Below are 26,166 nucleotides of genomic sequence, written 5' to 3' on the forward strand. Positions count from 1 at the left end.
GTGTTAGTTTTATCTTTGTTTTCTCAACTTGTAAATGTTCCTTTTGCTAGAGTGTTTACCTTTGTTTGCTGTACCTTTGAACCTAAGGCTAGAGGGGGTTCTTCTGGGCTCTTTAAATCTGATTAGCCTGTAAAGTTATTTTCCATCCTGATTTTACAAAAATAATTTTTACCTTTTTCTTTAAGAACCTTATTAATTTTTTCTTTGTTTTAAGATCTAAGGCTTTTGGATCTGTGTTCATCAGGACTAATTAGTAAGGGAATACTACGCAAAAAAAGGGGGGTAATGACTTGGGGGGAAGGAATTAGTCTCAAATCTGCCCAGGAAAGGGGGGGTTAAAAACTTGAAAAATATTTGGAAAAAGGCAAAGTTCCAAGTGGCTCTCCCCTAAAATTTAAAACACACTTGGTGGTGGCAGTTTACTGTTAACCTAAGCTGGTAATTAAGTTTAGGGGACTTTCATGCAGGTCCCCACATCTGTACCCTAAAGTTCAGAGTGGGAAGGAAACCTTAACAAAGGTCAAAAGGCTATTTTCAGCAATCTTCTACAGATTTAGTATTTTAAATGTTGAGTTTTAAACGATAACTTGTTATGCACTAATAATGTATATTTAACACAGTCTGGGTTTCTGGGGCTCTTTTCCTGAACTTAAGTGAGAGAGTTTTTATTTTGAAAAATCGATGAGCAGTCAGGCCAAGATTTTCCAAAGTAACCAGAAAGTTTGGATGCCTCCATTTTTGGGTGGCCAGCTTGACATCTGAAAGGGACCTGACTTTTCAGAAAGTGCTGCATACCTGCCTTCTGAAAAACAGACCTCTGTAATGTTCCTCAAGCTGGGTACCCAAAAATAGAGGTACCCAAAATCACTAGTTAGTTTATCTTGTCCTCAGTCTCTAAAACGAGCAAAAAATGAAGAAATTACAAATGCTCATCTCAGGCAAGAAAGAGTAACTTGTGTAGGTGAGAAGGAAAAAGAAATTCTTCTTCGAGTGCTTGCTCATATCCATTCCATTAGGTGTGCGCGCGCCGCGTGCACGATCGTCGGAAGATTTTTACCCTAGCAACACCGGCGGGTCGGCTGTGGAGCCCCCTAGAGTGGCGCCTTCATGGCGCTGAATATATACCCCAGCCGACCCGGCACCCCCTCAGTTCCTTCTTACCGCCCCTGACGGTCGTTGGAACTGTGGAGCGCGGCATAGCTGTCCTCCACTCTCCCTAGCTTACTTAGTCATTCAAAGTTATAGTTATAGTTGTAGTTCTAGTGTTTATAGTTAAATAGTTTTAAAGTTGTTATAGTTGTTATTGTAGTTCAGGGGGTTAAGGGGGTCGTCTCCCCCTTTCTCCCCCGGCCGCGGGCCCGGGCTCATGCCCAACGCTCCCGGCTTCAAGCAGTGCGCCTCCTGCGCTAAGCCTATGCCAACGAGCGACCCGCACGACTCCTGTTTGAAGTGCCTGGGAGAGTCCCACCAAACAGACAAATGCAAGATCTGTAAGGCCTTCAAACCAAGAACCAAGAAGGAGCGGGACTTTCGGCTCAGGCAACTCCTAATGGAGGCGGCACTTAGCCCGGACACTCCTTCCACGGGCCAGACTCCGACGCCTAGCACTTCGGTGCGCAGTGCCCCGGCGGCACCGGCTATGACGACCACGCGAGTGGCGTCAGACAAGCCTCCCCGGCACCGGACCTCGTCGGCACCGCAAACACAGCAAGTGCCGCGGCGCCGGTCATTATCCCCAGGGCATAAAAAAGCCCATAAGACGGGGACGTCCGTGCCGAAGACGCCGGCTCCCCCAGTGCCGGGGGTAGAGCCGCGTCCGCCGGTGGAGCAACGGAAACAGGCGCCTCCAGCACCGTCGACTCCGGCGCCGAGGCCGTCGAGTCCGGTACAAATAGCGTCTCCACCGAGGCCGGCGGTGATACAGTGTCTCCCGTCGACTCCAGAGACCTTCGCGGCGGCGAGAGACTTGATAGCTCTCACGGAGCCGGCACCGCCTCAACCACCGGCACCGACTGTACCGTTGACTCGCCCGGTACAGTCAAGAGGGAAACCTGCCTTGATGCGCCCTCCATCACAAGGGCTGGAACCTCGGCGCCGATTCAGGTCCCGAAGCAGGTCCCCACGCCGCTCGCAGTCCCGGCACCGAATATCGTCTCGGCACCGGTCGTACTCGCGGTCAAGATCTTCTTCGCGGCACCGCTCTACGTCTCGGCACCGATATGATCGTCGGCACCGGTCAACGTCGAGACGTAGTTCTCGGCACCGCCACGCTCGACGCTCGACGCCGAGGGGCCGATCCCGGCACCGGGCATACTCTAGGTCCTCGTCGAGGTCCAGATCTGACTCCCGGCACCGACGAGGTCATCGGCACCGGTCGCGGTCCCGGCACCGATCGCCGGCACCGCACAGAGATAGATCATCTCCGGACCGGCACCGTGCGGCACCGCAGACCACGGGGATCGTTTCATCTTTCGCGGCACCGCCATGGCCGTCAAGATCGGCATCTCGCTCCTCGGAGGACCTGTCGAGATCGGCATACCCCCCTCAGGGGCAGGCCGAGGAACGAGACTTGGGCCATTGGCAGGAGAGGGCAGAGGACCACTCTCATGGACCATCTCACTGGTCGTTTTGGACCCCGTGGGCGTATCACCAGGAGCAAGGGGCTTCATTACCATCGACCTCTCGCTCGGGTCACTCGGTCAGAAGGGCCCCAGAATCCACCATCTCTCGGCCTCCGCCTGGAGGCGTGGAGGCTTCTGTGTCCACACCACCCGACACCGTGGACCCAAGTGCAGGTGACGCTCCGACCCAAGACCAGGGGGACCGGGACCCCCCCTTGGATCCACTACCACCGGAGGCGTCGTCCTCCTCCTCTCCGGATGAGGCAGTGGCGGGCACTTCATGCGCGGGTCCCCCTCCGATAGATCTTCGGGCTCACCAGGATCTCCTGCGCAGGATGGCCCGTAATATGGACCTGCAGACGGAGGAGATAGTGGAGGTGCACGACCCGATCGTGAATATCCTTGGATCGGATGCCCCATCGAGGGTGGCGTTACCCTTGATCCGCACGATCCAAACGAACGCGGATACGATATGGCAGACTCCTGCCTCCATTCCACCCACAGCGAGAGGGGTGGAAAGGAAATACTTTGTCCCATCTAAGGACTATGGGTACTTGTACACACACCCCCAACCGTGTTCACTGGTGGTGGAATCAGTGAATGCATGAGAGCGCCACGGCCAGCAGGCTGCAGCGCCAAAATCAAAAGAGGCTAAGCGGCTTGATCTGTTTGGCCGTAAGGTTTACTCAGCCGGAGGGCTACAACTTAGAGCGGCGAATCAACAGGCGCTACTGAGCCGCTACAATTTCAACTCCTGGAACTCTATGGGGAAGTTTAAGGAGTTGATTCCCCAAGAGTCCAGGGAAGAGTTTGGAGCCATGGTTGAGGAGGGTAAGAAGGTGGCTCGGACCTCCTTACAGGCCTCCCTGGACATAGCGGACTCGGCCGCAAGGACCCTGGCCGCAGGTATCGCTATGCGCAGGACCTCCTGGCTCCAAGTTTCGGGTTTGCCCCCTGAATTACAGCAGACCCTACAGGATTTGCCCTTTGAAGGACAGGGGCTGTTCTCGGAGAAGACGGACTCTCGATTGCAGAGCCTCAAAGACTCCAGGACAATCATGCGCTCCTTGGGGATGCACGTTGCGGGTCCCCAGCGCAGACCATTTAGGCCGCAGCCTCAACGTTTTTACCCCCCTCCACCTCGTCAGAGACAGGACCCTGCCAGAAGGCGAGGGCGAGGTGGTAGGAGAAGATGGGCTGGCCCTCAACCCGGTCAGAACCAAGGGCCACCAAGACCACCTTCAGGTCCTAGACAGAACTTTTGAAGGTGCGGTCGAGGACGGCGCCCCAGTCATCCCCCAGGATCCAGCTCCCTCCTTTCGGGATCGCCTCTCCCACTTCCACCGTGCTTGGTCCCTTATAACTTCGGACCGTTGGGTCCTCCGCACGGTGGAGAGGGGATACGCTATCCAGTTTTCTTCTATCCCCCCCTCCCACCCCCTTTCCCCGTCCCTCTTCAGGGACCCTTCTCACGAGCAACTTCTTATACAGGAGGTTTCTACGCTCCTGGCCATGGGGGCCATAGAGGAGGTTCCGATAGAGTTAAGGGGCAGGGGATTTTATTCCCGTTACTTCCTGATCCCCAAGTCCAAAGGAGGTCTGCGGCCCATCTTGGACTTGCGCGGACTCAACAAATTCGTAGTAAAGTTGAAGTTCCGCATGGTCTCTTTGGGGGCCATTATCCCTTCCCTCGATCCTGGAGACTGGTTCGCCGCCCTCGACATGAAAGACGCATACTTTCACATCTCAATTTACCCACCTCACAGACGCTTCCTGCGATTCGTGGTAAACACGGTGCACTACCAATTTACAGTCCTTCCCTTCGGCCTATCCTCGGCCCCAAGGGTGTTCACGAAATGTATGGCTGTCGTGGCAGCGTACCTTCGTCGGCAAGGGATACAGGTGTTCCCGTACCTAGACGACTGGCTGGTGCGCGGTCGCACCAAGGAGCAAGTTCAAGCTCACGTCCACAGAATAGTGCACACATTCAACAAGTTGGGCATCCTACTCAACAAGGACAAATCCACTCTAGAACCTACCCAGAGAATAGAATTCATCGGCGCAGTTCTAGACTCCAGACGTGCACAAGCCATCCTGCCAGACAACCGATTTGGCACCATCACGAACCTCATTCAAGGGCTCAAGGCCTTCCCAACTACCACGGTGAGGTCGTGCCTTACCCTGCTGGGTCACATGGCTTCCTGCACGTACGTAACCAGGCATGCCAGACTTCGACTTCGCCCGCTTCAAACCTGGGTGTCATCAATATACCGTCCACATCGGGACAGCCTGAACATGGTGGTCACGGTCCCGAACTCGGTCCTGGCCTCCCTCACCTGGTGGCTAGATCACACTGTAGTCTGCGAGGGGATGCCATTTCACGCCCCACAACCCTCCCTGCACCTGGTCACAGACGCGTCATCTCTGGGGTGGGGCGCCCATCTCAACGAACACCATACCCAGGGCCTGTGGACTGCATCCCAGTTAGCCCTACACATCAATGTTCGGGAACTGATGGCGGTACGCCTGGCGTGCCAGGCATTCCTCAATCTCCTACGTGGCCGCTGTGTGTTAGTTCTCATCGACAACACCACGGCCATGTTCTACATCAACAAGCAAGGAGGAGCACGTTCGTCAATTCTATGCCAAGAGGCCATTCGCCTGTGGGACTTCTGCATCGCCCACTCAATCCATCTCACGGCATCGTTCCTCCCTGGAGTCCAGAACACTCTAGCGGACCGACTCAGCAGGTCCTTCCAAACGCACGAGTGGTCTATCCGTCCGGACATTATACATTCCATCTTCCAGAGGTGGGGGTTTCCCCAGATAGACCTGTTTGCATCTCGAGACAACAGGAAGTGCCACGTGTTCTGCTCCCTACAAGGTCGAGCTCCGGGCTCCCTCTCGGACGCCTTTCTGCTTCCCTGGAAAGACCACCTGTTTTATGCCTTCCCTCCGTTTCCTCTGGTCCACAAGGTACTGCTCAAACTGCGCAGAGACCAGGCACAGGTAATTCTGATCGCTCCTGCGTGGCCAAGACAACATTGGTACACCACACTGTTGGAACTCTCGGTTCAGACACCGATCCCGCTTCCGTTGGATCCGGATCTCATCTCTCAGGACCACGGCCGGTTGCGTCACCCCGACCTCCAATCACTCCACCTCACGGCGTGGCTGCTCCATGGTTCACCCAGGCAGAGCAGCAATGCTCGCACTCTGTACAACAGATTCTACTGAGCAGTAGGAAGCCCTCAACACGGACCACGTACCTGGCCAAATGGAAGCGGTTCTCCTGTTGGTGCGAACAACGAGCCACATCCCCGTTGCAGGCACCCATTCCCCTCATTTTGGAATATCTCCTCTCCCTAAAACAACAGGGGTTGGCGATATCTTCAATTAGAGTTCACCTGGCCGCTATATCGGCCTTTCACCCAGGGGAACTCGCGTCCTCGGTATTCTCTAACCCGATGGTCGTTAGATTCCTCAAGGGCTTAGACCGGACGTACCCACAACAGCGTCATCCCGTCCCGACGTGGGACCTCAATCTGGTTCTCTCCAAACTCACAGGTCCTCCATTCGAACCACTAGCCACCTGTTCACTTTTGTACCTATCCTGGAAGACAGCCTTCCTCGTAGCCATCACCTCAGCAAGGCGCGTTTCTGAACTCAGGGCGCTTACATCCGAGCCCCCTTATACAGTTTTCCATAAGGATAAAGTGCAGCTTCGTCCACATCCTGCCTTTCTCCCTAAGGTGGTTTCTCCATTTCATATCAACCAGGACATCTTTCTCCCGGTCTTTTATCCCAAACCACATGCCACTCGCCAGGACCAACGTTTGCATTCCCTGGACGTACGAAGGGCCCTGGCCTTCTATATTGACCGCACAAAGCACTTTAGAAAGACGACGCAACTCTTCGTTGCAGTGGCCGACCGAATGAAAGGCTCACCGGTCTCCTCACAATGCCTATCCTCCTGGATTACGTCTTGCATCCGGACTTGCTATGACCTGGCAGGTGTCTCAGCACCGCACCTCACCGCTCACTCCACGAGGGCCCAAGCCTCCTCGACTGCTTTCCTGGCACAAGTTCCGATCCAGGACATTTGTAGAGCGGCGGTTTGGTCATCAGTCCACACGTTTACAGCTCACTATGCACTAGTGCAACAGTCCAGGGACGATGCTGCATTCGGATCAGCGGTTTTGCACACAGCAATGTCTCACTCCGACCCCACCACCTAAGTTGGGCTTGGGAGTCACCTAATGGAATGGATATGAGCAAGCACTCGAAGAAGAAAAGACGGTTACTCATCGTTGTAACTGTTGTTCTTCGAGATGTGTTGCTCATATCCATTCCAAACCCGCCCCCCGTCCCCACTGTCGGAGTAGCCGGCAAGAAGGAACTGAGGGGGCGCCGGGTCGGCTGGGGTATATATTCAGCGCCATGAAGGCGCCACTCTAGGGGGCTCCACAGCCGACCCGCCGGTGTTGCTAGGGTAAAAATCTTCCGACGATCGTGCACGCGGCGCGCGCACACCTAATGGAATGGATATGAGCAACACATCTCGAAGAACAACAGTTACAACGGTGAGTAACCGTCTTTTTCTTACCACCATCATTCTCTATCCAGCCTTTAAGCCTTTATTAGAAATTAGATACCAAGGTGGAAGTTGTAGCAGCCAGCTATAATATGGCAACTCCCGTTAGAAGTAAATTATTCTAGTTTCAAATATGTTTAATTATTTCATGAAACAACCAAGATATATACAGTTGGAAAAACAGCATAATCTTTGATGCTTACATACTTGTAATAAATACAGGGTTGAATAAGTTTTATGGGGTTTTGAATGTGATTGACGTTGAAGTGTGTTTGATGGAGCTTTTGGGTTATTGCTGCTTATATGTTAGTATATTGTCAATGAGAATTATTGTAATGCTTATTTTCACTTCTGTTTACAAAGCAAAACAAATCAAATACTAATTTTTTTCATACAAAATGAGGTCTGGTGAAAGGTGCCATCCTATTTGATTTCTGAGGTAAGCGTGAAAGATGCTAGAATGATAGCCTTGGCAGCTCCAACTGCTGTTTATCCTGTTAACAGCTACGGAACAGGCAGTGGCACTGAAGTTTTCCTCATTCTGAGCTCCCATTGTGTTACAATGCTGACCTAGGGAGAAGACCAAGAGGGTGCTTCATTCTCCGTGGATCATTCAGTTGTTGACCGCCATGCTGTCATGATAGCTTTGCTACATGGACAGTTACTGAAAACTGGACTGAGAACACCCAGTTTAATTCAGCATAGGCTATTGAATGCCCCTCAAATACCTTTATCATCATAACAAGCATCAATTTTGAACGGATTTAGGAAAAACCGAGAAGGGCACCATTTTGTAAGTTTTATTTATCCCTTTCTGTCTTGCGTGTAGAATTTCTAATCTTGGATTTCTGTGGTACTTGTGTATAATATTACTACTATTTTGGACTCAAGCATCTGCTTTCATCCAGGGAATTCTAAGTGCTTCATGTAAGCAGAATTAGACCTGTTTTGGACGTGGTGAAATGAGTTATGTTGTAACTAACTTTGTATTGTAGAGGTCACAGTGACAAAGCTGGGAATGAGAACCCTGGAGTCCTAGATCATTGTTCTGATCTAGCCACTAGATCATTCTCTGGTTCAGCTCTAACAATGAGATGAGTTGAAGATTGGGTGGAACTTGTGCTTTTTGTTGGTTACAGACTTATAATTTTCTTCCTGTTCATTCAGTTTTTATTTCAAGTTTAGCCTGTATGACTTATAAGGAGCATTTTGTGACTTCAGCTCTACCTCTTTAAGGCTAGGGTAAAAATATGCATATCAGGTATCTGATGCATCTGTCAGTAAAAGCTTGTGGAAGTTATTTGTTTGCAGCAGATCGCCACATAGCTATTACAGATAACTTCCATTTAATTCTTGGGGTCCAAAAAGAGTTCAGATGTTATTAAAAGCTATTTTTTCTATTGTCACACGTTGTGGCCTTATACTTTTGTGTTCAATAGGAATACATTAGATCTGTAAATGAATCTTAAGCTAACTTTGCAAGTCACATTTTTCTCATATATTCTCTTATGGCCACTGTCATTCATATCTGTATGTCAAGATGATAGCATTTTGGGAAGATGTTGACCTCAAGTCACATAAGCCAGGTAGTTCATCCAACAACTAGTACGTTTTGGTGATAAATATACCTTCCCTTCACTCCCCAGATTGATTGCATCTCACAACAGCTTGATATGACCGTGTGATCATTCTTACCCCCTCCACTTCTTAGATAGGAACTTAGCTTTGAATTGTAAATGTTGTTACATGGGTTTCTTGCCTTTAGGGATCTGAATCTGCAAGCACTTCTTTGAGGCAGATAACCAATGCTATGTTTGCCCATTTGGCCTGTTCCTAGGTTTAGAAAATGTAGTTCTCTCAATATCTTCTGTGTAGACTAAGCACTCACTAATCTACAAATGTTATTTAATTTACACAAAAAAGTGGTCTCTTCTATCTTCTGAAAATATAACACACGCTGTCATAAAATCTCATAACACGCTGGTGTTATTTTTATTAAATATACTCCAGCACGTTTTCCAATAATTATGAAATTACATTTGTGAAAATTAGGTATTATTTTGTGGTGCGTTGTTGCTAATTTAGGTATTCTCATAACTGCAGACTCACAAAGTTTTACTCTTCTTTGTACTTTTTGTTATGGGGGAGTGAGTATTGTGAATAGTGATAACTACAGGAAAAAAATGATTTTGGGGGAGTGCAGGTGGACAGTTTTTGGCCCCAGATGTTCCTAATTTGTATATAAGAGATACTTAAATTGCCCGGTGAACTTACAGTACAGTGTATGATGAGCTATAAGGAGGTAAAATTCAAGACTGTTCCTAGGCCATAATTATTAAGTGAGACATGAACCTTTTTGGAAGTCTGTGCAATGAGTGAAAGATGAGAGTGTTAGCTTGTACCAACAATTAATCTTTCTCGTCCTACATGCAGAAAACCCCCATTGAGTCCATCATGAAACACAAATCTATTTTTATGGCATTTGAGACCTATTCTCTTGTAACATTAGCACATCGTGTTCAAGCAACCCCGCCAGCAATTTTTCTGTGAGGTCTTCATACTCCCAGGGCTGCAGAGGACCAGTGCTCTAGCAGCTGCTCTCTTTTGCCCTTTATTACAATAACCTTCCCTTCTAAGTACACTGGTCTGCCTAAAGGCCTGTGGATACTTTGTGACCTTTCCCTTTATTCAGTGACAAAAAAGCCCTCATCTCTGTACTTAACATTTCGTCTGGCAAAGTTTCTTTAGTCCTGTCAAGTCAATCTGACAGACAGCTCTTTTTTCATTTCCAAACACTCGATATCAGTTGTCAGTCTCTCAGACTTGGAGATCATTTAGCAAAGTCTGCCCTTTTTCTGTCCACTTATTCCTTCCTTCCTCTTCCCCAGAAAGAGGGAATTACATGGAACAGACATAAGGTATGTCTACACTGGCAAGTTTCTGGGCCACAAATTATACCACTTTTATTAAAACGCTGGAATTAAACTGCTGTTACGTGTCTACACTGTGCTCCTTGTAATGCTGGAGCACATCCATATTAGCAGCTCTTGCAATGCCTCATGGGGCAGGCCATCCCACTGTGGTAGCTATCCCACTGTGCAACTGGCCGCAGGGTGCTTTGGGAAAGGTTTGTAATGCCTCATGGGGCAGGCACAGCATCATATGATGCAGGTTTCCCAATCCCATTGTTCCATGGGCATCCTACTACATTTCCAGCTGCTTTTCAGAAGAATGTGGGGGCGGGGGAGGCGGGGGGGGGGGAGAGAGAGAGAGTGTGTGTGTGTGTGTGTATACACAGGGGGGGAGAGGTTTGGGGGGACAGAGTGTGTGTCAGCATGCTGTCTTGTAAGTTCAGACAGCGGCAGGAAGCAACCAGCCCTGAGGCAGGGGGAGGGGGAAACCCCGACATCAGCCCCCGCCTCTCTCCCCGGGCTCTCTGCACAGCAATCTCTCTCTCACACGCGCGCACACACACACACACCTGCCTCTGTGTTCAGCAGCAGGAGCACACGCGCACACACACCTGCCTCTGCGTTCAACAGCACCCGCATTCCACATTAATGGTTTGCTTTGTGTCCCGGAGCAGATCAGCACAGCACGCACTCACTGGCTGTCAGAAATGGTGCTTTGAAAGGGGAGGGGCGCATGTCTCCAGGGCAGTCGAGTTCAAAACAATGAGCACAGTGGTCACTTGAGTCATTATGGTACAGCTCCAGAGGCCAATTACATCGCAGGAAGTAATCAAGTGTCTACACTGGCAATAGAGCGCTGGAGCCTGTGCACAAATAGCCTTACGACTCTCGTCGAGGTGGGTTTTTTTGCAGCGCTGCAACTGAGGACTTTCTGCGCATAAAGTGGCTTGGCAGTGTGTACACGTCTGCAGTTTGAAGGCAAAAAGCTGCTTTACTCCACAGAAACTTGCCAGTGTAGACAAGCCCTTAGAAAGCAGTAGATGAAGTATTGGAACTCTTTTAAATGGATAATGGTGCATAGTAAATTCAGAACTCTTATTTTGAAGCAGTCTATTCTTCTCCAGCAGAAGAAGGCTAACTATGGAGATCTCAAATAAGTTTTCTTCTGAAAACTCTGTAGCTGTTAATGAATTTGGAGTTCAGAGCCAATGGGCAGTGGTGAACTGGGGATTTTCCGATGTTTCCAGAGCTTATTTTGAAATCTGCTTTTAAACATATCCTGCTAAATTAAACTAACTGATCATCGTTTTTCTACTGCAACGGATAGCAAAATGATAGACAATATACGGCTCAAACACTGCACCCAAGTAGTCAGTTAACTAACTAAGGATTATGAATTTGTTCCCTCTTTTGTTGTTGTTTACTTTGGCTGTTTGCGTGGCTGCCATTCTGTATCCTAGAGATGGCCGCATTTTCAGTGGTGGTTTGTATTGTATTGTATTGTATGGAGTTTGGAAAGAGTGCAATTCTCTTGTGAGTTTCTAAGCGAGTTTCTGTATACATAAAAAATATTTTTCTTTCTTCCGCTGAAACACTTGTACTTCTATCGCCTGATGATGCATGAAGGCGACGATGTATTGTGGGGTGTTTTTTTTTTTTTTTTTTTTTTTGCAGATATCCTTCTTCCTTGGCTGTTAGCATTCAAATCCAGACCATGTGAATCCAGCCGCTGCTTTTGAAAATGAAACCTAGCTTAACATTTGAACTTGGTCTGACCACTGGTGATTCCCATGACTAGTAACATTTAACACAATTTAGGTTTTTAATAGGGGAGAGTGTAGGCTACTTTTCAAAGGTGACCTTCTGAAGGTATTTTCTAAACAGCACCTAGGTGAACACTTTGTTTATTAGAGCTACTTTGTAAAGAAGCAATGAACCTTGTATAATTTCTCATTTACAACTAAAGTGCAACATTCAGCTAATTGAATACATGGCTACTGTTAATTATTTTGTTACGGCTAATTGATATTCACTGAGATCATGTTCTGCAGCCCCATAAATATAATATTACTTTGTAAGTTTATATTTGAGCAGTGAATTCTCCTACAATGGCATGCTTATGCAGTTTGCTTTGTAAATGTTGCTGTGATTTTTTTTTCATTTTTTACTTTAAGTTTTGCTTGCTTTGCGTTATTCCATAAATGCAAATAGCATTGGCCACTTGGTGGATACTTTTTAACTGAATTATTTACAGGGCTGGCAAAACTACCAGTTTCCTTCACACTTCAGGAAACCAAATGTTTGTATCTAGACTGCTTATTTCCATAGAGGTGCATTGTTTTTATACTACCACTGATAGAGTAAGAGTACCAGGATTGGATATTAATGTCATTGTGTACTCTCAGGGAATGGTTACACTGCAGTGTAATCAAGCCAGGATTCAGGCACAGGACTGAGCCCAAACCACCCTTCTATCTAAGCACATCTCTTAGGCTCACACCTAGGGTCTGAGGACCCTGTGGGGGTGGAGGATCCAAGCCTGGGTGAAGCCAGGACCCAGGGTTCAAGCCCTATTGCCTTGTAATATAGATGTAGTTCCCTCACCCCCGCCGATTTGGGTCCTGGGAGTCCGCCAACCGTATCCTGCAGTCCCAAGGGACACCTTCCTTTGTCCTCTCTATCTCAAGAATCTCCAGTCAACTCCGGGGAAATGAAGGCAACCCTCCTTGGTGTAGTGGAACTGCTTGGTGAGTCAGCATTTAACTCTTCCGTTGTCTTCAGAAAACCGAGCTGCAAACATATCATCAAAGAGCCTTCTGTGTTTGCTGTGGAGACTGAACCAAAGAAGTCTTTTTGCAGACTGTGCTACTTCATGGTCACGGGAGCAAAGTCAAAATCTGGCAAATCTCTTGTGCGAGGCCAGCAAAACAGTGAACTTATTAAGAGTACCAGGAATGACCATGCATGCCAGCAAATGGCAAAGAAGCTGGCCGCGTTGCAAATTTACCGGACTGGTGACCAGTGCAGGGAGCGAATTAAGTGGTCAAGACTGAGTACAGGAAAACCAGGAACCAGAACCGCACTTCAGGCAACTTGTCAACATCATGCCCGTTTTATGAGGATTTTGACCAGATGCTGGGCACTGTGCCAACCAGAGAGCCAACGGTGGTGAATGATGACCTGGTCAGCTGGGATGGCGCTCTGCTGGCCCCAGAATCCAGCATGGGCACTGACGGGAGCCAGCAGCAGGTGCCGACTGAAGACAGTAGAGTCATTATTTTTCTGTAACTGGTCCCATAGGAGCAGCAGCAGCATATCCTGGGGCTGTACTCAGAGGAGCTGTTTAGTGCCCCCCTTCAAGGAACAGCCCATTGCAGAGCCTGGAGCAGACACAGAAGGAACAGAAGCCACCCTGAGCCTCGTAAGTTTCTGGCTTCATTTTAATGTTTATTAAAATAGGAATGGGAGAGATGGTTCATAGAATGGCAAATGCAAAAGTTATTAGAAGCCCCGGCTAGCAGCGTGTATCCACTAGTGGCGGATTGTATACCATCAGCTGCTTGGCTTCCCTCCCACCCCCACGTGGAGTTCAAAATGGAGACTGGGAAATGCAAACATTAAAATGCAGTAAAATTCACATGCAAGGCAAAGGCACAGATTTTTGCTAGTGCATTCCTGTTTCTTAAAAATAATACCCTTACGTTGCTGTGCCTGTAAGTACGCTGCTTTGTGACCACTCAACAGTGTAATGAGCTGCGTGGAAACAGTGAACTGTGTATATGTATGTGTGGGGGAGGGGTGCTGTAACAAAAACACTTTGTGCCAAATTCGTCCAGAAATGTGTCAGGGAGATTGTAGGGAAGGAGGATGGCTGTGATGATGTACGTTTGCATTCAGTCATAACAAGTTAAGCCATGTGGAAGTGAACGCATCATTTTGTTGATTCCCTCATGAATTCTGACCCAATCCTGGATGTTCATACCTACAAACTTTTCCTGAAGCAGGAACTCCTGATAGGTAGTCACATTTTGGGAAAGGGTGTATTTTTCAGGGCCACCTCATTAGCTGACCAGCCCACTACACTCATAGACGTGCTATGCAGTCACTATACGTTTCGATAATTCAGTTGCATACACTGCAGGTTTCCCAGCAGCAGCTACTTTGAAATCATATGTCCCTTTGCCATTGGGCACCACAAGAACTGTTATGTCCTCCAAAATGTGGAAGGCCTGAAATGATAGAAAAAGATTTTGTAACATAGCTACCGATGACACCTTCTCTCCCCCCACCCCGACAAGCAGATCTTCAATTTTTAGAAAACAAAAAAGAACTTTGAATTTTTAATTTACCGTTATCTTTTCACTTCTTTTGCTGCAATTAACCAAACTATGTCCAGGGACCTTCTGTGCTCTAAAGCATCCCTTTCACAATATACTGAAGTTTAGTTTGGAACAGTAATATCTTATGTCCTTGAAATTCCACAAAGATTTTTTTCTGTGCTCTTGCACTGAGTTATTTGACACAGTCTTGTCCTGTTCCAGGTCCCTCAACCTGTACTGGCTTTGGTACCTCCACAGTTCGCCCATGCTGCAGTAAAAACCTGGGCCCATGTAACTTCATGAACCATTCCAAGAGGAAGCATTTCTGTTGGAGTTCTGGACAGGGCCAACAAACAAGTCAAGTATCAAAGACAGAGGGACTTGTGGCTAGAGGAAAGGCATGGAGATGGGCAAGGAAACTGGCTGCACAGTTTGAGGACGGGGTTTCAGTGCGGGAGCAGGCACATGCTTTGCAATTCCTGGAACAGAACAGAGGCTAAGGAAGGAGGACAGAGCTCATCAGAAAGAACGGTTTGAGCAGCTGTGGCTGATATCACTAATGGGTGACCGCGTACTGGCTCCTGCTGCATCACCCACACCACAGCCTGAGTCCCCTGCTTGGTACCCAGGGATGCATTCCAGAAATAGCTTGGAAAACTCCATGGCTGGGTGGCCCATGCAGCAGGGCTGCCCAGAGGATTCCGGGGGCCTGGAGCAAAGTAATTTCGGGGGCCCTTCCATAAAAAAAAGTTGCAATACTATAGAATACTATATCTCATGGGGGGCCCAGCGGGGCCTGGGGCAAATTGTCCCAATTGCCCTCCCTCCCCCCTCCCATGCAGATGGGCACCATAAGCAGCAGCCCAGGCAATCTTCCATATTGACCCCGTCCTCTGTGGATGCTTTCACTCTGCTCCTCCTTTCCCAAGTGTATGGCAAACAGGGAAAGGAGAATGGGGGACCAGGAGACATGCAACAGTAGGGGGTTCTGTATGATGCATGATTTCACTGTTGGCACTTGTTCATGCACTTTGTTTTTATTGTCTTTTATTTCCTTAAAGTTTCTGTTGTTACTGGTGTTTTGGTTCTGGCCTGCCTGGTAATGGGTGAATGGTGTACTTTTCTAATATGTGTTTATAAATAAAGATTTTTATTTCATCTATAAAGTTTATTGCTATCACTGGATCACATCATACAATGTGTATTTAAAAAAAGAACAGGAGTACTTGTGGCACCTTAGAGACTAACAAATTTATTAGAGCATAAGCTTTCGTGGACTACAGCCCACTTCTTCGGGCTGTAATCCACGAAAGCTTATGCTCTAATAAATTTGTTAGTCTCTAAGGTGCCACAAGTACTCCTGTTCTTTTTGCGGATACAGACTAACACGGCTGCTACTCTGAAACCTGTGTATTTAAAGTAATAAAGGTAAATACGTGATCAGGGACAATTAGGAATTAGTATGCAAACACTATTCCTCAATACAGTTATCTACATCAATCCATACTCCCATCGCTTCCTTACATCAGTCCATACTGCGAATCACCCCCTCCCATTTCATAAGTGATTATGTCATTCATAAGTGCATTGCTTGGCAATCAACCCCCCAATCCCTTCCCAAGAACTGAACCTCCCACAATCAATGAGCCCCACTCCTACAAGCACATTCATAAAGGTACTACTTCCCCTCTTCCATTGGGCCGGGAAAGTCCATAATGTGGGAGAACAAAGCATCTCTGCCTTCTGTTGCCCAGCTGCATCCAGCTGTGGTAGCTGCACTTTCTAGCTGAGGGTACCAATTCAGTGGCCCCGCACTGTTATAGGTCCCTTCAGGGGGAAATGGCTCGTCTCTGGCTTCTCAAAGGTTGTGAAGAGCACAGAAGACCACAACATCTCCAGCAGGATTTCGAGCTGTCAAAAGCACATTAAACAACATTTTACACCTGCTGAGTGTAATTAAACCATCTTTTGCCAGGGCTTCTGAAATTAGGGGATGATTTTACAAGCCAAGGCACAAAATGGTATGTGGGGTCCCGCAGAATAACGGTGAGGACAGCAACTCCATTTATGACAATGTCATTTGGTGGGAATAGTGTCCCAGCCAGGCCATGAATATAGATTCCTGATCAGTGAAAAACCCTGTCATCATGAACTTTCCCAGTGCAACCCATTTTGACATTAATAAATTGCTCTCTCTGATCCACGAGGGCCTGCATAACAGTAAGTACCATTTGTGGTTTATGTAATCATGTGCTCCTGAAGGAAGGCAAAATTGGCACACATGAGCCCCATCAGGAGCCCCAGTGCAATCTGGAAACCCCATTCTCTCAAAGTTAGCAATTACTTCAGTAATATCTTTTATGCCTGCCAGCTTGGGGTAAACCACATGCCTGATTGCCTCAGAAACCTCTGCCACCACTTTACTCACAGTCAGCTTTCCAACACAAAAGTGACTGGCAACAAACCGATAGCAGTCTGGGGTAGCCAGCTTCCAGATGGCTGTAGCAACTTGCTTTTGCACCCTGATAGCTGCCTTTATGTATGGGTCTTTATGCTGGTGGGTCAGGGCAAGCTGCTCACAAAGCTCCAGAAAAGTAACGTTTGTCATGCAAAAGTTCTGGACCCATTGCTGCCCTCATCCCAGGTCCTTCCAGTCTGTGCTTGTGGCCCCATTCCAGAAGTGCTGGTCTACACACTGGGCATCAGCGGTTGTAACGAGTATCATGAGCAACATCACCCAGTTCATCACCATCCTCTTCCTCCTCTCTCTGCTCCATCATAAGCTCTGTCAGGTGCCTTTGGTGGGTCAGAAGATGCCACCAAATGCCCACCTGTGTCTGACGGAAGCTCTGCCCGTTTCCTGATGCAGGAATGAAAGCGCAAGTAAGAGAAGTTCTCCAAAAGGCGCTGCCTCCATGTTGTCAGCTCTGACAGCTGGTAGCGTACAGACGAAAATGACTGCTCAGCAGGATGTGTTAGTGGGTGTAGTAGAAAGAGAGCCTAAGACATAAGCCCTTTTATCAGAGGCCTAGTATGAGGCCTGAGGCCTAAACTAAAGTAATGGTCAAACTTGCTAATATAAAGCAAAGTTAAGTTGTGAGCAAGAGGCTCACAAAATTTGGCAAAAACAGGGCTAATATTACAGAAACACACATTCCTAAGTACACCTCTACCCCGATATAACGCGACCCGATATAACAGGAATTCGGATATAACGCAGTAAAGCAGCGCTCTGAGGGGGAGGCTGGGGCTGCGCGCTCCTGCGGATCAAAGCAAGTTCGATATAACGCGGTTTCACCTATAACACTGTAAGATTTTTTGGCTCCCGAGGACAGCGTTATATCGGGGTAGAGGTGTAGTCCTAGGCATAAAAATATATATTCAAGTTCAAAAAAGGTGGTACCAAAACACCTCAGTACCAGCATATTACCCGAAGAGAACAAAAAAACACACTGACCCATCCTAAAAATAAGGTCAGGATGGCAGCATAATGAATAAAAATGTTTTAATCAAACCATTAAGTACAAGGTAATGGGATGGTGGTTAGCCACGTCGGAGAGTGGCATCTAACTACGTCAAAGGGGTAATACTGAGCAGTTTAATCGGAGCCTGCCATACGGGCTGTCTGGCCAAAGCCAGTGCGGCACGCACAAAGAACACACACATGCAGCCGAACATCTGACTACAGCGGGCTGTTCAAATTTCCTATAATGTGCAGGTTGGACAGTGAAGTTTGCCCACAGCGCACTGCGATCGAACGGTTAGAACAGTCACATTTCAGGAGGGCGCTAGGGAGTCTGGGATATGGTTGATTTGAGTTGGGGCTGTGTGCTGCAGTGTGGATATCAGCGCCACAGGTTCAAGTACAGGTTAGAAAAATTTTGATGTACTCAAATTTTTAAATTCAACTAGCAGCCAGATAAAAACATTCCTAATATATATATTTTAATGATATCTGGTCACTTATGTTTTTTAAGTCCTAGTAAGTTGCCAAATGTCAAGCAAATGAAAGTGATTTCTGCTTTAGTAGCAGCACATACGGTTTCTCTGATATATGATATGATATGGATGCCTGATTATGTTCTATAGCAGCTTGACTGGGACTGTCGTAAAACTAATTGCATCCAGAATGACAAGTGTAATGACGTTTTACTACAGTTAGCATAGATTACAGGCACTAAGGTAGTGGGCTGCAGTGCTGAGATCTCAGTATAAAGGGAAAAGCTATTGTAGTTATAACATGCATGTGAAATTCCTAACTAAAAACTTACATTCTCTGTACAAGTTAGTAGGTTCCAAGCCTACCAAAGAAAAGAAGAATTTTAGTTCTAAAAATAGTTGCATCCAAGGTTGCTTTATAAATGTGAATGTGTCATAATTCCTTGATTTTTATGTATTCCATAGTTTCTGTGATCTATTAAATATCCAATTTCTTTAATTTCTGCCATTGACTTGTGTAGTAGGATAGTGATGCATACTCTCAGTATCTTAACTGATCCTGCAGGCAGGTTCACAGCAGGCAGATGCAAAAAGCAGAACTCCTTGACAAGAGTTCCTTATGGATGAAGCACATTACTTCCAAATACACCTTTTCCTTTTCAAAGCAAATTTTCAAAATAGTGTTGAAAGTTACCTTTTTTTCAGATTTGAGCAAAAATCCTGTTTTAATATAGCCATTTCCTGGCCATCGTTGACAGAACTTTTGACTCTTTATCTTGATCTACCTTTACCTTATCTACAATCCTTTCTTCATAGATAGACTTTTATCAGTATTTGAAACTATCTTCAAACACTCACAATCCTACACTTTTGTAATGAGTGGTCCGTTTCTAACACAATTACAAATCATGTTAAATTATCATATAAACTATTTAAAGGTCTGTCTATACCATTGTTTTGGCTAGCGCTGTCCATGTGAATTATTGGATGGGAAAACCATGCTGACAATAGCATGGCTGGAAAGTAAAATGGTGCTTACCATGGTTATAGCTAGCATGATATACATTTTTATGCATAAGTTCATAACTTCTCTCAACAGTTTAGAGACTGCCAAGTTGAGAAAGGGGAACTAGGCCACAAAATGGTAGTCTCCCAACATGAATAAAACATTCTTTGCTCTTGTGTTGTACATGCTATGAAACCATGTTGCAGCCTGGCAAAATTCAAAGCCGTTGCACAAATTAGGAACAGTTATAACATTGCTCAGTTTTGTGCACAGACAGGACATAACCATGTTAACTGTAAAAAGCAACAGAGGGTCCTGTGGCACCTTTGAGACTACCAGAAGTATAGGGAGCATAAGCTTTCGTGGGTAAGAACCTCACTTCTTCAGATGCAAGAAGTGAGGTTCTTACCCACGAAAGCTTATGCTCCCTATACTTCTGTTAGTCTCAAAGGTGCCACAGGACCCTCTATTGCTTTTTACAGATTCAGACTAACACGGCTACCCCTCTGATACTTGACACCATGTTAACTGTATTAGGACTTGTCTATACAAACACTTAGTTCACAGAAAGATGGGTGTCAATCTACTGCACAAAAGCCTGCCATGCATTAAATGTCGGTATGGAGTCTACTGCTGTGTACTACTAGTTCCCTAGTGTGCTTTGATCTTCTCCCGTTTCAAAATGGGGTAGATCAGAGCACACTTGGGAACTTTTAGTGTGGGGTAGCAGGGTACACATAGACATTTCGTGCAAGGTAGATTTGCCCCCTTGTTTGCTGAAAACTAAGTGTTTGTATAGACAAGTCCTTGGGCGTTATCAAGTTTTAACCACGACCCACAACTTGGTCTGTTTTTAGTATGGAACAGGTGGGGTTTAAGTCTGCTTCTTCAAGTTTGATGGCCTTCTGTATATTTCTCATTCTACCACTTCCTGTTTTCACTCCAGGGAAGAGTCTCTTCATTTGCTACTATTGGTTTCTTTCAGTGAAGTACAGGGAATTGATTTTAATTGATCTGTTCAACTAGTTGAGGAGAATGAGTTTGTGATTAGGTGCTTTGTGGTCTCCACAGTCATTACTATTCATATTTGACCTTTTTGTGTTTTACTCTTAAACTTCCTAAAGTTGTGAATCTTTGGAAATGTGGAAGGTGAATTGCATTGTGACATTTTTGACATTTTTTACACTCTGTTGACTTTTCAAAGACCGTTTCATTGGGTGACTTTGTCTCATCAGTAGGATCAGGTGATGTATTTATAATATTGAATTCTAAGACCTAAAGCGTATTAAATTACTGTGAGCATTTGGAATAGTCATAATGGAATTTCATTACATTTTCTTTATTACTCAGCTACTTAACTGTACTTGGGTATTCCTTTTGATCGTTAGTTTGCAAGTATTTCAGGGATCATGGTAGGTATTGTCACACATGGAATGAAGTTGCACAGGACAGCTAAGATGATAATGCATTAGGAATCTGAGAGGTGAAATGATTTTTATAGCGAGAGGAAATGGTAAAGTATTTGTAGCCAGTGCCTGTTATGCTGATACTGTAATTTCTTAATTGCCCCCTCATGGAAAGGTTCTTGTGTGATGTTGTTCGCACACTGTACATTGAAATGTAAATGTATTTTGGTGATCTTAATAGGCTCTTGATTTAAAAAAACAAATATTTTATTTTTTGATGATTCTGGCATTTTCAGAATCTTCTATTGCTTGGAATAGGAAGCATATTTCAGATGTGATGAACATTGTATTTCAGTAATACAATGGATTTCTTCACACCATAATAGCGTAATGACATGTAAGTGTTTCCAATTTAAGTGATTCTTAGACCATACATGCAGCCCTACAAAATTGTCATAAAAATTTACCAGCTCAGGCACAAATGTAATAGCTTGCCCTTTACTATGATGATTGTATTGGAAAATAAAACTAGTCGTCCTGGGTGAGCAGATTTTTGTGAGGCTGCATAAATGTGATTAATATGATTTTTCCTATAGTTTTCTCATGTGTCTTGGATTTCTGACATTACCCACACATTGGTCTCTTTGTATTCTTTATGTCCTCCATTCATGTACTGAATTCATGACTTTATTTGTTTTTAACTTTACATGCTTCAGGAGATAGAAATAAAGGTAAGTAGTAAAACAGGGAACAAAATGAGGGATGCAGAGTTCATATTTTATACATTGAAAGACTATTTGCCTAAAAACATGGTACATGCTGAATGCCAAAGGAATTCCCTGAGCTTGATGAGCAGAATAAGTCCTGTGTCTTACAATATAGAGAGCAGAGTTTGTAAGTTTCCTAGCGCGGCTCTGCCAATGCGATTTAAAGATGCTGCCTCGAGGAGTGAGGTCACTCAATTTCCAGTCTCCTTGGCATTCCAGCTGATGCTACCATCATGGGTGTTAGTTGTGGTGGGTTCTGTGATGTTGGTGCTTGACTGAAAGGCACTCAGTAGAGATCAATAACTCATTTTAGGTAGGCCACTGAATGGCCCTCAGTGGGCAATGACTATTTGATTATCATCAGCCTGGGATGAATTTTTACCAATATCCTAGAGGTGAAATGTTCTACATCCTGTTAGCAATCCCTTGACAAACATTCCCCTCTAAAGGAGTTCTTATATGTGATATTTGTGTGCACAGTATATAAATATTTTAAAACTGTCCTTAGTGAGTCACATTGATCCTACATATCCTACTATAAGCAAAAAGCAATAAAATGCCACCTCGCTCACTAGTGCTGAAAATCCAGTACCTTTCGTGAGCACTCAAGTCATAATATTAAAAGGACAGACATCCATTAGCTGAAAGTAAACAAGGAAGCAGCTCACACAGCGGTAAAAGCTTTGCAAATTATTCAGCAGCTGCCACTCCAGCAATGGTGGTAGTTTCCAGAGAGGTGAAAAAGGGACTGGCAGGGTAAAAGTATGGAAACTGAGTCACAAGTCCACACCCATTTAGACAAATTTCTCCTTTCTGTATACTATTTCAGACAGAATTATTGTCACTTACATTTATGTCAGACAAATAACAGACGAAGCCGAATTGGTAAATGGGCCACATTCTGTGGCACCAGGAAGTTCTTCCGCTTTCTGTGATAAACATCACCTTCTCTGATCCCTTGGTCTGGTCCTTCAGTCCTGTTCTTCCATTTCTGGTCCGATGCTTCTTCAGTTTGGGACCATGTTCACTTACATCTTTTATACATGCAGCAAAGAGTCCTGTGGCACCTTATAGACTAACAGACGTATAGGAGCATGAGCTTTCGTGGGTGAATACCCACTTCTTAAGTGGATATTCACCTACGAAAGCTCATGCTCCTATACGTCTGTTAGTCTATAAGGTGCCACAGGACTCTTTGCTGCTTTTACAGATCCAGACTAACATGGCTACCCCTTTGATACTTGTCTTTTATACATGTCTACATTACAGATTATTTCATCTTTATCCAATAGCCTTTTAGCACATCAATGCTTTGTGTTTTAGGTAACCAACACATTATGGGTGTGTAAGCTTCAGTTACTCAACTTTTGGTTTCTGCTTGTTTTTGCAGTTTCTGGGTCATTTCATTTTATGTCACCTCTGCCCCCCACCCAGGGTTTTTCCAGAAAAAGGGTTTATTTTTTCATTACATGTTTGCGTATCTCTCACTTACATCTTCCAGCACAACATGTTACCTTTTGTTCTGTCAGCAATGATGTGATTTTAAACAAACCAGCAATTCTATGTAAAAGAACCACACTTACGCCAACCAGGCCTTGGCCCAAGCATTACCTTATCTGTACTCATTCACTACCCATAGTTACAAATCATTAAAATATAGCTAACAATTCATTTTATCTATCAATGTTATAAGTCATTATCTGTTGTTCAGTTCTATGCCTAATCTATTAGAAAGTGTGTGCGTAGTGGGGGTGGGAATTGTACAAAACACAATTCTTTAATGGCAATATTTCTTACTTCTTTAAACACAGGTTTTCATTCAAAGTCTAGTTTTGTTTGTGAATCACTGGAAGTTTTCCTATGAATGTATTTTGAGGGTGTCTCAACTTTAGGGCCTTGATCTTCAGTTGTTTTTAATGGTACCCCAACAGGGCAATGGAGCAGTAGGTACACAGTGCTTTAAGGTCTGATCCAATGAAGCATTTAAGCATCTGAGCTGTCTCATTGAAGTCAATGGGGCTACTAAAGAGCTTAAAGTTAAACACGTGCTTAAGTGCTATATTGGATCAGGGCCCAATGCAGAGCTGATAATTTAAAGACATTTTTTAAATCACATGCAAATGTGTGTGTTGGTGTGGGGTCTGTGGCCATCTACACACCAAAATTTCCATTTTATTTTTGGACTTTTAACATGCTAACATTCTGACTACACATGGCTTTTGTCTGGAATTATGAGGAAGTTTTCTTAAATGCAATAATTGGCCATGAAGTTAACCTTCCAGTAAAGAGTTAATTTCAGAGTGGTATGCTTGGTGCTGTCATTGTGACATTTCCATTTGGACAAACTGTGACACAGCTGTTGAGCAAATAATAATAATAATACAATAGACAATTATATTTACATTTTCAATGCAGCAATTATCTTCTTATTAATACTGTATACTGTTTTGGCAAAAACTATTAAGCTGGAGTCTTCAATTGCTGTATATGAATTACTGATACAATTTATACTAGACTTTTTGCTCTGCAAGCGCTCCTTTTTCTTGATCCAGTTTTATCTCTACATTTCTTTTTTTAGGCCAAGCAGCTGGAAGAGAAAGACAGAGAACTAAAGAAGCATGATGCATACTACAAAGAGCAGCTGGCTCGACTGGAAGAGAGGGTGAGTCCATTTTTCTTGTTTAATTAAGAGTTTTGTTAATTTCCATTACCAACTTCATGGTTTCTGTTTAAGCTTAAATATCAACAGGAAGGATTTCATAAGCCAGAATTAAAATGATGGTATAAATTGGTTTTTGTCTCTTTTGTTTGAAAAGGAAAAGTGAAGACTGAAGATAGAGGTTATTTTGAGAATCATTTTTTGATTCCTTGATGACTAATATTGTCATTAAGATGAGTTTTCGTCTCTCACAATATTTACACTAAACTATTTTTATCTTCACAAGAGGTTACTTTTCCAGCAATAAAGGGCACACAGGATGAAGAGCTAGTGCAGGTGAACTGGTTTTATTTCATTGGACATTGCCCAACATTCTCAAGATTATGAGTGAAATGACAATTTTCAAACTTAATTATCTTCCCCTTCCCTTTTTCCTCCCCCCCCCGCCCCAAATAAATAAAATAAAAAAATAAAAGCACAATCACATCTTTGGTTAGGCAGAGATCATTGCTCCTAGCCAAACCGCCAAGATATGTAGGGAAAGATTAATCTTTATTGTAATTTGACATGTTCAGAAGGCACTAGCAAATTTTACCTCAAAAGAATTTGAAACTACACTGCAAACAGCTGGAACAATCCAGATAGCTTAATGATCGTGGAAGTGTTATGAAATGTGTTCTTTTAAATGAAGTAAATATTTCAAAAAGATGTATTGCTATTAATATTTGCATCTTACATAATGACATTTTGTAACAAATCACGCTTCTCACCTTTTTGGCATCCTTTGAGGCATGTCCCAACATTTGGGACAACTTTCAACTTGCGTAGCTTTGCCCTTTTCATCCAAGAAGCGACATGAATTAAAGGCCCTCTGGATAATCAGCTGAGCATGAGCTTCTAGTGTGACACTGTGGCCAAAAGGCTAGTGCGATCCTTGGATGCATAAACACGAATATCGAGTAAGAGTGGAAGAGGTGGTGTTACCTCTATATTCAGCACAGTGTGACCACCGCTGGAATACTGTGTCCAGTTCTGGTGTCCACAATTCAAGAAACATATTGATAAATTGGAGAGGATTCAGATAAGAGCCATGAGAATGATTAAAGGATTGGAAAACATGCCTTATATAGGGATAGACTCAAGGAATGTTAAGGGATGACTAGATTACAGTCTATAGGTATGTATATAGGGAATAAATATTTGATAATGGGCTCTTCAGTGTAGCAAACACAGGGTATAACAAAATGAATTGCTGAAAGTTGAAGCAGGAGAAATTCAAACTGGAAATAAGATGCAAATTTTTAAACAGTGAATATAATTAACCATTGAAACTACTTGGGGTTTTGGCATTTTTTGAATCCAGATTGGCTCTTTTTCTAAAAGATATTCTAGGCCAAACAGGAATTATTTTGGGTAAATCCTAGGGCCTGCATTATACAAGAGGTCAGACTCAATTACAGTGATTCCTTCTGGCCTTATAATCTAGGAATAACATGCCAGCCTTAACTTTGGATACCTTGAGATTTCTTGAAGTATTGGGAGCATAAGCTTTCGTGGGTAAGAACCTCACTTCTTCAGATGCATCTGAAGAAGTGAGGTTCTTACCCACGAAAGCTTATGCTCCCAATACTTCTGTTAGTCTCAAAGGTGCCACAGGACCCTCTGTTGCTTTTTACAGATTCAGACTAACACGGCTACCCCTCTGATACTTGAGATTTCTTGGTTTTGATAAGTCTTAATATGGTTAAGATATTACTGTAATTGATATTTATTCACATATACAGCTGTGTCAGACGGGACTAAAAACTTTGTAATGGATTAGAGAGGACAGCATGTTGCACAAATTGTCAGTGTATATAATTGGCCACAGTGAGCGTTTTAGTTAGAGGATAGATGGGATGTAGTGTTTTTAGGGGTTGAGCGACTTTTTAGCAAACAAGACA

The 26,166-nt window shown here is 44.8% G+C and overlaps 1 protein-coding gene across 2 annotated transcripts in view; it reads left to right on the forward strand.

Annotated features, from left to right (window-relative positions):
- CHCHD3 (coiled-coil-helix-coiled-coil-helix domain containing 3) overlaps positions 1-26,166 on the forward strand; it is a 267,701-nt gene that overhangs the window by 151,572 nt on the left and 89,963 nt on the right. For both annotated transcript variants that reach the window (XM_054015802.1, XM_054015812.1), the window contains exon 5: positions 24,143-24,226. In XM_054015802.1, the coding sequence (XP_053871777.1) occupies positions 24,143-24,226 (84 nt within the window). The remainder of the gene's footprint in view (positions 1-24,142; positions 24,227-26,166) is intronic.

This window comes from Malaclemys terrapin, chromosome 1 (genome assembly GCF_027887155.1).
Source record: "Malaclemys terrapin pileata isolate rMalTer1 chromosome 1, rMalTer1.hap1, whole genome shotgun sequence".
Taxonomy (NCBI): Eukaryota; Metazoa; Chordata; order Testudines; family Emydidae; genus Malaclemys; species Malaclemys terrapin.